This window comes from Gavialis gangeticus, unplaced genomic scaffold, assembly GCF_001723915.1.
Source record: "Gavialis gangeticus isolate Ggan-Ray unplaced genomic scaffold, GavGan_comp1, whole genome shotgun sequence".
NCBI classification, from domain to species: domain Eukaryota; kingdom Metazoa; phylum Chordata; order Crocodylia; family Gavialidae; genus Gavialis; species Gavialis gangeticus.
In genome coordinates, this window is record NW_017729034.1 from 1,225,081 (window position 1) to 1,237,548 (window position 12,468).

At 46.8% G+C, this 12,468-nt stretch overlaps 1 protein-coding gene across 4 annotated transcripts in view; it reads right to left on the reverse strand.

Moving 5' to 3' along the window:
- The window catches only part of ST3GAL6 (ST3 beta-galactoside alpha-2,3-sialyltransferase 6), a 74,984-nt gene that overhangs the window by 43,282 nt on the left and 19,234 nt on the right, over positions 1–12,468 (reverse strand). For 2 of the 4 annotated variants that reach the window (XM_019527105.1, XM_019527103.1), the window contains exon 2: positions 388–478. In XM_019527105.1, the coding sequence (XP_019382650.1) occupies positions 388–476 (89 nt within the window). In that variant the 5' untranslated portion in view covers positions 477–478. Of the gene's footprint in view, positions 1–387; positions 479–9,143; positions 9,274–12,468 lie in introns of those variants that run through there. The other 2 variants (XM_019527102.1, XM_019527104.1) reach the window with 2 other exon arrangements.

Genomic DNA, 12,468 nt, shown 5'->3' on the forward strand with positions numbered 1-12,468 from the left:
CCTCCCAGTTCAACATGCTGCAGAGGGCTGGCTGGGGCACAAAGGTGCTTCAGTGCAGGGCTAGCCAGCAGGCAGCCCCCACATTGAAGCAACCTTATGTCCCAGTCCGCCGGGGCAGTGTCTCCATACGCACTGCTGCGGAGTTTTTCATTCTGCAGTGGAATAGTACTTGTGTTTACAAGTACTATCCTGCTGCAGAGTAAATTAGTTTACTCCAGCCTAATAGGGGTGTACCTGTAGAGGCACAACGTTTACTACACATTAAATGTCTCATGTAGATGCAGCCAATAGGTAGTGGGGTCAGAGAGATGTCATAACTTTAATGATCATGGAACATACACGAAGCAAGGTATGTTTGGACCAACAAAGACCAGAGATTACTCTTACCAGTAGTCATTTGTCTTCCACACATTTGTGTGAAGCACGGCATACATAAGAACAGCTACCAGGATAACCACCAGCAGGAACCGTTTCATGACTGGCAGACAAGAAATACAAAAAGAAAACAACAACAACAAACTTAGCTTTCAGTTCCAGACTTACTTCCACAAACTTATCCCAAGATGGAAAGGGAAGTGCTCATTATCACAGCTTGATCACAATGGTTGCTCTAGCCTTAATATCCCCAGATAAGGTACCCCAGTCTCTTTCAGTGAGTCATTCAAGATGTCAGTGACAACTGAACACTATGCTGCTTTGCATTTATAAATACACACATTTGGTTGGGTCAATTTTATATGTAACCCTGGGCATGACACTTCCCGTGCCTTCACCGGAATAATGGGATGCTGGGGTACCTGGTATCCAGTGGCTCCGCCCAGATCCCTGGGTAGCTGCTGTAGGGTCTCTGAGCAGAGAGCCTCCCCTTACAATCAAACAACCTTGCAGACTGTTATAAACTGTTTACAGGATTTAGTCATTTACAAGGTAACATATAACCAGTGCAATAGAACAAATGTTACACTGCATGACCTGGTGATGGTGGCTTAAAGGTTAATGCTTCTTGGATACACATTACACAAGGGGGAAGGTATACAAATTACCCACAGTAAATAAAGAACCAATACATAAATACATTGATACTCCAACTAATAAACCATTAAGAACTTATTTACGGAGTCTGTAACTTGTACACAGGTTACTGAGGACCCTGTCTGCACTGCCTCTGGCTGGGTGTCTCAGGGAGCACAACTGAATCCGTGTCCCAAGCACAGGATCTGTGGGTGGTCCCTGGTGCTGGCATCCCTCGTGCAGGATCTGTGGGTGGTCCCTGGTGCAGCAGGCGGTGGCTCCTCCCCTGCAGTCCCCGCAAGAGAGCAGATTCCTGCCCACACCCCTTCCCTGGCTCTGCAGGGAGTAGTGTCTAGGCTGCAGGTTGTAACACTTTCCCCTGCCCAGCACAGCCTCACAGCATCTGGCAAAATGCAGCCCCCCCCCCGGGCCCTGCCTGCCCCAGGGCTTATGGTGGCTGGAACAGTCCCTGTCCTTCTAGCCCAAGTCTCCCTCCAGCACCTGAGCCTGCCCCTTAGGGCTGTGCAAAATTTCACCAGGTGTTTCATTTTGAAGCTGCTTCGATGCATTTCAAGCTCAAAACAGTGAAATCGAAATGAAGCAAAAGGCTTCAAAACAGCTTCAAAATGGAGTAAGGGCACTGGAAACGTTTTGAAAGTTTTGAAACGTTTCAAGTTTCAAAGTCGGGCTTACTTGGCTTCAGCACCGGTCCCAGGTGGCAGTGGCAGCCTCCTGTCATCCAGCAAGCAGATCTGGGGGCTCGCAACCCTGGGAAGGTTGCAGAGCTGTGCTGGACACCTCCCAGGAGTGCGAGCCCCCAGATCTGTGCACTGGATGACAGGAGACTGTCACTGCCATCTGGGACCAGCAGCAGCAGCAATCTTCCCAGGCACTGGGAGTGGGCTGAGCCCAGCGCCAGTCCCAGGCAGCAGCCTCAGCCTCCTGTCATCTGACACGGATCCAGGGGCTCACACCCCCAGAAAGAGTCCAGCACAGCCCGGCAGCCCTCCCAGGGCTGCGAGCCCCTGGATCTGCGCCCCAGTGAGATGAAGCTCAGCCTGCTTGTCCCACCTGGGACCGGCATCCCCCACTCGCCTCCCTGTCCAGCCCCAGGCCACCACATGACTCCAGCCCCCCCACCTCTGCAGCTTATCAGCATCAGCAGCCATGCTCTTGGCCCCCTGCATGGTGGGTATCTGCCGCCTCTGCCACAGCATGCTGCTGCTGCTGCCCAGCTCCGGTCAGCACAGTGCAGCATGGGGCCGTGTGCTTTTGGGCAGCTCCTAGCTGTCACTCGAGGCTGCATATCAGTCGTGGGGACTGCTGGCCACACTGGCCTGGGTCCTATGCACATGAGCCCTGTGAATCGCTTCTGTGCACAAGCAGCCTGAGCCTCCTCTCATGGGAGCACCAGATGACAGGAGGCTCAGGCTGCCACCTGGGACTGGTGCTGGGGGCAGCCTGCACCCAGTGCTGGGGAAGATTGCTGCTGCCACTGGTCCCAGGTGGCAGCGACAGCCTCCTGTCATCCAGCACACAGATCCAGAGGCTCGCAACCCTGGGAGGAGTCCAGCACAGCCCCACAGCCCTCCCGGGGATGCAAGCCCCTGGATGTGTGCACTGGATGACAGGAGGCTGCCGCTGCCGGCAAGTGTTAGGACTTTTGGCTTGATCACTTTGAAGTGCAGTTTCCCAGAAATCCCTACACCTATCTCCTTGAAACCTGACAGGCTTCATGCCCTCAGAAGGGGCTACCACCCTTGCAATTTTCATCCAAATCAGGCAAGAAATGACAACGTTTTAGGCATTGTCATGATTCCCCATTACAGCCCCTGGGCGAAACGTCGAAACACGTCAAAACAGCGAAAGTTTCAACGAAACAAAATGGGACAGTGCTCTGAAATTAAATGAAACAAAACACTGTTCCTTTGAAACATTGAACCAGACGTCAAAATTAAACGATGGTGTTTTGCAGAGCCCTACTGCCCTTCCCCAGTGCCTTCTCACACAGAGGAAAAACCAAGGCAGTCTCAAGCAGTCTCTGCATGGCCCTGCATCCTCCTCCCTTCCTGCGCTCTCGCAGCCACACAGGGGCTTGCAGAAGGGTCTTCCCAGGCTTGGAGTCTCCTCACAGGCAGCTCCTCTCTTGTCTTGCCCCAGCAGGGCTAAGGGAAGGGTGGGATAACGGACACAGTGTGGCCTCTCGCCATGTAGTACTCTCGGTGCAGCCTCTGCTGCTACTTCTGCAAGGCTCTGCCAGGGGCTCTCAGGGGAGACAGCCATGGGGAAATCCTTTCCCTGGTCTCCAGCCTGTCTCTCAACCCTTCTCTCTGTCCTTTGTTCTCCCCACCGGGAAAACTGCTCCCCTCTTTTAACCAAGCCTCTCAGCCAATCCCAGGCCAGGACTCTTTCCAGGCTATTGCTAATGTGTCTCATTCATACCCTGCTGGGTTCCACCACCCGTCCCACTTCCAAGAGGGCTACCTCCAAAACAGTTTCACTCACCCTCACGATAAACAGTGTCCCTACTGGGACAAACTCTGTCTCTTCGCACTCTGTCCCTCTGCAGGGCAGCCCTTCCTAGTCCTTCAGGTGGGTCCATTTTTAATGCTGCTACATGTATTTGTGTAGCTAAACAAACAAGTTATTTTTCTGGAAAATATATACTGGTTGATAGGATCTCTGATTCCTCACTTTTAATCAATAGAGTCTTTCACCATCCTTTTTCACTGTTATATGTTACTAATGTTGGACTCTGAACAATGGAGGATTCTAAAGTGCATTATATCTGACTATGTATACCTTTTTGAAGGCATGTCACACTGATGCTCTATTTCCCAAGGGTATATGGAACAAATGGTTGAACAAAACAAAAATATATGCTAACAAGCAATTGTGTCAGGAGAAAAGAAGTGCTGGAGGAAAAAAATGATAGTTTCAAATTGCCCCCTCTCTAGCACACCAAGCTGCCTTTTCCATAGTTATGAATGAACTGCCAGTTATTATACCCTATGAAAGTTTAAAATACTTCTTCCTGCCACAAACTGACAGGGAAATTTGAGAGGAAGTTATATATCCTTTCATTAATTTTACTTATCTCTCCACTATGCAAAATACTTCTTTGCAGGCAGATATGCTGCATATCCTCCCTACCACCGTTTTAAAGATACCTTTTTCAAAAGAAAATTTAACTTCACTGGCCACAGGGTGAGAGAGGTGTATCACACAAAACCAAAAACACTAGTATATCTCCCCATGTAATTGAAAGCAATTACCTTTGGCTGGTTTTTTGTGCCAACTGTTGACTAAATACAGTGTGTTATGGCTTATTTGCAGCGGATGTTTTTAAGCAGCCTTACTCTTAAACCACTAAGCAAAAAGACCAAGACATCTGAAGTTAGCTCTCATGCCCCGCCACAAACATAAGACAGGTGACTTTACAACAGTAAGGCATATAACTACTGCACCTCATTCCCATATCCAGATTAACACACGATAAAACAACATGAAGCTGCTTCACTGTTAAATTTAAATCACAGTCTTGCCATCTGATCCTCAATGACTGACCCATGCACCTGCTTAGAGTCCTATTGATTTCAAGGTACTTCTGCATGGATCTAATTTCAGGGAATTAAAGTCAGCATATGCAAAATAAGGGACAATCCACAAATGACAAAATAACACTATAAACATTATACATTCACGGTACTTTCAATGTTCTGTTACAAGACAGCTATAGCACTGTAAAGCTCCTATAAGGTCATTCCAACCTCAGCCTCTTACACTTTCTCTTCCTCTAATGTGTTCTTCACCAATTTAGCTTGATTGACACCGCACACTTTTTTGCATGTCTCATTGGGGCAGACAGTGAAACTCAGCTGATCTGCACAACCCCTTCCTTAACACCTCAGAAAACCTATCACCAACATAGTCTGTTTGCCAACAATGCTTGGTCTTGACAAAAGAATGTCAGGTATGGGACCTCTTTGCAAGTAAGTGGACACCCAGTCAAACCAGAGGCTCCCTATGCCCATGCATTGCAGAAGACAATGGCACGTGGATCTACAGTGTATAAATGAAAAGTTGAATTCTTCCCAGTTTGACCACTCCCAAGCAGGAGTGAAGATTATAAGGAACATCATCAAACAGAATAATTGCCTAAATTGATTTTACTTATTTCAGTGGAGCTCTGCCAGGTTACATCTGAGAATCTGGTTCAATAATCACCACAGCATAAAAGCAGTGCAACTAGAAGGCAAATCAGACCTCTCAATACTTCTGTCCAAGCAGCCAATGTTTTCTTAAACTGAGAATTAACTTTAGTATGTTTAAAGAACACAAACTGGGGGTAAATTATACATTTTCTGTTGCTTAAAATGTAAACAAAGCTTTTGCCCAGCTACTCATTATCTCCTTGCCCTTACAAAGAAATTCACCCTTACAAAAGAATGTAACTCATTTCATTTTTCAAGTCAAAGACCAGGGTTATGGTATTTTTGTTGTTACTGTTAGTATTTTAATCCATGTAAAATTCTCTATTGAAAAAAAATTAAGCTTGCATGAGCAGTCAGAAGTAGAGGCTGCTCATGTAACTGTAACCTTGTTCTGTGTGTACGTATTTTGATACTATCTTTAATGACATGACTATATTTTCCTTCCTCCTCTTGTTCCTGACTTCACTCAGTGAATATCATGGGCAGTTAATAAGAGAGGTCTGTATAGTGAATACTGCTGTCCCCTGGAGGAGTATTACCTCATTTTCTGGAGAAATCAAGAGGAATATTTTTAACACTGATGGCTTTTGCGGATTTCCGTCCCCTCCCCTCCACCCTCCTCCATCTGACCTTCTTGTCAGCCTCAAGAGGGGCCGGAAAACACCCAGGATAAAACAGGGCCTGGTACCATTCAGTCAGTTTTGTTCAGCGTGCCTGAAGATTGAAATGTTGTGACCTATTAGCTGAGTAAATGGAGGGCACTGATAGTAAAATCCAAAGTTTACAAGCATTTAAAAAGGTCCCTAAGGCCTGAAACAAAATGTAATAAACCAAGATCTGCCACTTTTTGAATTAATTGGTTACAGTCCTTTGTCAAGTGTGGTTCAGCCACAAAGAGAGAATCACAAGAACTTTTTAATAGGAGCTTAACCAATCCTTTAAAGATGAATTTAACATCCTATCTAAGTTTAGTTGAACACTGCAGGTCAGCTCCCACCAGTTTCAATCACAGATACATTCAGGGTGTATCATATACTATACTCAGTAAGGAGGTAGGGCTGTCCCTGGGGGAAGAGGGGGGGCCAAATCAGGGCAACTGCCCCATACCCTGCGCTCTGGGGCGCCCCGCAGAGCTGGGCGGAGTGGTGCGGCGATTCTGCGCTGCAGCCGGTTTTACATCTGGCCACTTGGCACCCTCCCCCCGCCGCTGAATCTGCCACAGCTCCCTTGCTTCCAGGGGTGGGACCCTGCACAGGCTGATTTGCCCTGGGCCCCATACCCTGCTCAGGTCATCTCTGTAAGGAGGAATCGTGTAAGCATTTTGGCTACCCTTCCTCCTTGAGAGGGTGGATCAGTATCTCTGCTGGAGTCACATCTTAGCCTTGGCTTTGCTACTTCACTAAATACAGCACCAGAAGTGCGCAGCTATTTCATGACAACTATGCAACAATTCATGCATACTGACACTAATTTACATATACAGTGGTGATAACCCCTTGTACAGAAGGATGCAGGAACAGCTATATTAACAAAATTGAATAAGAGCATGATTTGGTGGCAATCATCCTGTTCCTTCCTCAACCCTTTTCCCCTTGTACACATTTATTACCCTTATTCATCTAATTATATCTCTACTTAGGTGGCAACATGCACATGGGATAGAAGTCTTTTGCCTTCTATCCTATTTGTTCTGTAAAGCACCTTTGTGTGCTATTAAAGAATAATACCAGCGGTACCAACTCTCTTGATACTATCATGGTTTTTGTGATGTTTGTGTTCCTTCAGACTCTGCAATTAAGAGACTGTCTGAAGCATCTCAGACAAATCTCTTCTTGAAAAACTAAAGCCCTTGGGATGGATCCCACTTACCCGATTAGGTCCCTAAGTGGACTTGGTGGACTTATATGCTGATCAAGTCCCCAGGGGGAAAAAACCCAAAAGGTGGGTAAGTTTACTGCTTTTTTTGTGGATTAGTTTTAAAGTGAAGGGGACAGCATGTTACAAAAGTAAGCCAAGTCAGTTTTTCAAGGACTTGGCTCAGGCTGGAACAGGATCATACAGGCACCTAATAGGTGGAAAGGGATTAGGCAGCTTGTGGGTTTGGAGATTGATCTTGAAAATATGAAAGGAGCTACCCTAAAAAAAAATATCAATAATACCGCTTTAAAATATTTTTGAGAGACCTGACTCATGACTGTTTTTAAAATGTGTGGGGTTGGCAACACTTTGACACAAAACTATGTCTTGTTTGTTTATGGTCAGAACTTCAGTAAATTTCCAGTTGGCCTATTGAACATTAGGGTAGCAAATCCAGGAAGCACCAATACTAGGATTTACTGACATTCAAAATAAAACCCCAAACACTTCCTCTTATAGGAGATTTAAAAGGATATTTATACTGCCTTATCAATGCACTGTGTTATTGCTAACATTCTTTTGATAACTGCTGCAAACTGTCTTTGACCAGTTTAGTATTTTCTATCTATTCCAAGAAGAAAACACCATGTTGAGCACAGCAAAATAGAACTGTGCTAGACTTAACTTACTAATTTTGGGTGTGTACAGAAGTGCTCCACGCACATTTTATAGTGCTGTAATTTATAGCACTTTTTATAGCACTATACAGTTACAACATCCTTAAACATGGCAGAAGTGCAGCGTTTCATGTGGGTAAGAGGGAACTCTGAGAATCCATGCGCTTTCTAGGCTAGGAAGCAGAAGGCGCTCCACAGAGAAGCAGCTCTGGGCAGGCTTCAGCATACACAAGTTAATTTAAAGTGCTACAGGTGGCTAAAGTGCTATAAACTACAGTGCTTCAAATTTAATACCTCATTTAACAAGGGTTAAAGTGCGGTACCCATTTTTAAATGTGTTGTAAAGCTATGCACTTTTGTTAGTCATGACAGTACAGCACTTTAAATGGCGAAAAAAGCAACTTCTGTACATACACTTTACATTTAGCCTTGTCGTATATTCTTTCCTCTTTTTTGCTTTCAGTGCCATTTCCAAAGTTCATTTAGCAAGAGACAAAAGGCTTTTTAAAAAAATTTATAGTCAAATGAAGCTGGCAGATGAACTAGATATTACAGTGTGAATGGAAGAGAAAAAGCCCGATTGAACTCAATGCAGCCAGAGACCCACCTGTTGTGCCGAAGCGAGCAATGCTGAAAGAACAAAGGGCACCACGGAAACCTCAGACTACCCCATAGCTGTGCAGATATTTCAAGCCCACCGCCAAGAATGGCGGAGGAGCAAAACTGGCTGCAGGAGGAAGATGAGTGGCAGCAGCATGAAGATGGAGAAGAGGCTCCGGGGGTCAGGGAGCAGGCTGTGTGCCTGTGTGGAAGCTCCAAGGAGCTCCAGTGAGCCAAGAGACACTTGTACTGAGCCCACCGCAGGAAAAGCAGCAGGAGATGGCAGGAAGCTTCGTAGGGAGACGAGCCAGCCATGGGAGAAGTGGCTGCGCTCAGTTAAGATTCTGGGTTTTCTTTTTTTTTTTTTTCTTCTTCATGGGGGTGTTACTCAGGGGGCAGCTAGCTAACCTGGACCCTGACCCCTGGAACTAAAAAGGGGAAAGAACAGACTGCAAGCCACAGGAAAAATTAAAGATACTGACTGGATGCCAGGCACAAGTGTGTGGATGCCTATAACCTGGCAAGGCCAGAAAAAGGCCCATGTACCAGGGGCTCGGACCCAGCTAGGAGACATCAGTCCAGCACAGAAGCCCCAGGGCTGGAGGGATCCTCTGCACGCTGGCAAGACAAAGCAAGTCCACCCTGGATTCCTTTATTCTCTTTATCCAGAGAGGATGGGCCCTACGAGGAGAGGGGAGATGTCTGCACCCTCTGAGCCTGAGAGAACTGTGGTAGATAAACTCCACTGGTAAGCTGCAGGGTCCCAAAGTTTCAAGAAACTTACCTGAGTTCAAAGTAAAAATCCTGAGTTCTTCTTTATTTCTTTTGACCACTATCTTCTGCCAGGGGATTATGCGGAGCCAGTGGTCCATTTTAACAAGGGAAATGGGATTGAGATGACCACAAGCCTATAAAGCCAAAGAAAAAAGAAAGACGTAGCCTGTCAAGAACCAAGGGCGAGACCGACGCTGCAACATCTGGGTGGCACATGGATGGGGTATAGGTGAGGTTGAAGCTCTAGAAGAAGGATCTAGCCTGTTGCTTCCTTGGCCAGCCATGGCTAAACTAAATACCTCCTGATCAAAAACATCACCTAACATCAAGATATGGTACATGAGAGTTGGGTAGCTTCACAGCAAGGCTAAGGCAAGTGTATTTGTGCCCCACAGCCCAGTCCGATCAGGCACAGGGCTGCCAGGCCCTGCAGTCCTATCCTATACTGCGCCAATGACATATAGTTACCATATTTCATGGTGTATAGGTTGACCATGATTTTCCAATGTGAAAAGTTAAGATTTTCATAGGAACAGTATATCAGTCAGGGCTGGGTTCAGCATTTGGTTGGTGCGGCCCCATCCCCTGCAAGTGGCAATGCCTGGGCTGTGCCAGCCAAATGCCAACCCTGGTGCCACTCGCAGGGCACAATGATATAGTGTATAAGTTGAGGTTGAATGTTAAGAGCTAAAGACTGTGCTTCAAACCATGACTTATACAGTGTGAAGTGTGGTAAATGCTTCTGAATTAAAATTGCATTTTGTGAATCAGGGGCACAGGAAGACAAAGTTTTATTGCTCCCCAACTGCGCAGGTCTTATTTTGACTAACTTATAAAATATTTCTAAAATGAAACACAATAACCCTTGTAGAACTCTTTACCCTGGGTGTTCTATAACAATCCAAGACCACTGGAAGGGGCAGTTTAGTTTGTAAAAATGTTTTTGTCTGCTTGTTTGCTAAATATTCCCCTAATTAATTGTTCCCCAAACATTCAGCTTTCACCAAAGAAAGCATATGTTCTCTCTGGAGAGGGTTTTTTGCAGGGTAATTTCTCCTAGGGACATATCTGTTTAGTCATTTATTTTGCAGAAATGGAGTGCAGTGCTTGGGAAGATTTCTTAATGAGGTGCTACCCATGGGTACTTTCCTCTCCTTCCCCACAACCAGCAGTGGGATGCAGGTCTACAAGAAAATTGCCAGGTGTGGGGCAGACAATTTCCTTCTTACATTTCATTTGCTCTCATCATCAGTAGCTTAACTGCTTCCTCTGTTTAGCTGCGCAGTGCATCTGGACCACTCCAGAAAGGACAGCAGAGCACAGGTCTAACCTCAAGTTGCCCTGCCCAGCGCGGCAAGCGGGGGAGCCGCAGCTGCTGCCACCACAGAGCAGCCCTGATGGGTGAGCCCAGAGGCAGTGCGGGGCCCAGGCTGGCCGTGGGGGCGGGTTACAAGCTGGTGCTGAGCATGGGAAAAGCGGCCCCTTGCCCACCTGGTGGCTGGCGCCCTGCGCTGTGGATGCTTACAGCCCATGTGGGGCTGCCTGTGCCTGCTCAGGACAGCCCCGTGCAGGCTGCGAGTGGCTGCAGCAGAGAGGGGAGGGAAGGGGCCACTTTTCCCTGTGCTCAGCACCAGCTCATTCCCTGCTGGGGAGCAGAGGGTTGGAGCTGCACGCTGCCCCCTGGCCTATACCACAGGGCTGGGGGGGCACTAGGAGTGAGCGGGTGCACGGGACCCACACCAGTGTCTCAGAGCCAGCGCTGGCAGGGCCCAAAGCAGGGCAGCAGGGGTACAAGGGTCCCGGCCAGCAGGGGCTCTATGGAGCCGAGCCAGCTCCCCTCTCTCCCTACTGGTGCAGCCCAACCCAGCTCCACAGACCCAGCCTGTGCCCCGTTCTGGGCCCCACCAGTGCTGGCCCTGAGACACTGGTCCCAAGACATTGGGACATTGGTCCCAAGATGGTGACCAGGGGACAGGGCACCTGTCAAGAGGCAGGGCTACCCATGTGGCCCGACAGCTTTCCAAAACTGGGTAAGCGGCCCTCCACCCAAAATAACTGCCCGCCCCTGCTCTAAATTGTCAGTTTCAACTAGCTTGAACTAGGGTAAGACTTAAAAAATGCTTATATTCTAGGTTTCAGAAGCATGTGATGTAAAAATATACAAAGACTTACAGGATATAAATCTATATAAGTATGGACCTGCCTCCCCCACTATGTCAGGACTAATTTTCTCCCCCTCCAGCCTGCCTCCTTCTTCCTTAGCCACTATTCCCCCAAAGCCTTGGAGAATTAACAAGCTTTGCCACATGCTCTGGAGGTCAGGGTTCAAGTCAGTTCAACATTTTTTCATAATTTGGCATGCAACAAGAAAGCAAGCCCTAGTCCATTTCAGAAGGTTTTGTCTCTGAATCAATTGGCATTTTTAAGAGAAAAAATAGGATACAACAGAATAAGTGCAAGTCCCAGAAGCGGATTATTTATTCACACATATTTACGATAAAAAGCTGGTCTGTAGAGCAATTGGCACTTTGGAAGAAGGAAAATGCTCTTAATAAAAGGGCAGAGTTGAACCTCCAGTTCAAACAAGCGGCACCTCTGCTGTTCCAGGGGTAGGCACTAAAGGGGAATACTACACTGAACCCAGCTGAAACTAGTTTCGTTTCACCCTGTTCGGGGTCATAAACCATACAAATGCTCTACACTTCCACCACAAATCACAAATCTACTGGAGTTCGCTCAGAAAATTCTGGACCCAGGTACTTCTGCCTGATTCCCATGTGGATGTTGCTAGGACTGTGGGAAAGAAATAGACAAACTGATTTGAAAGAGGACTGTAAAGTTTCTCTTTAACTATATCTATAGCTGGAAATGTTTTTAAGAGGGTCAAGGGATTTAGACACAGAGCTCTCACTGATTTTAATGGGAGCTGGGCATCTAGCTTCAGCCCTCCTTAAAAGGAATCTGAAAGATGTGGCTCAATCTCCAACTCAACTTCAAATGTCAATTAGAAATCGTATTTGAAACTAAAACAAGAGTAGTGTTAATTTACTTGCCTCTCACTAGCAGGCAAGAAGGTCAACATTGCTCAGCAGCATCAGTACATCAGAGATAATCCCCTTCTCAGGTATAACAATCCAGGATAACTGCATTAGCTTCAGCAGAGTTATCCAGATATACACTGGTACAATTAAGAATTTGGTCCAAAATATAGGTTCTGATCCTTTCTCCAGTAGCACCTGGAGGCCGCAGTCTAGGTCAGGGTCCTAAAACAGTAGTGCATGCTCCAAATGCATATGATGCCAGGTCCTCTTTTGCAGGGAATGTATAGTCCAAGT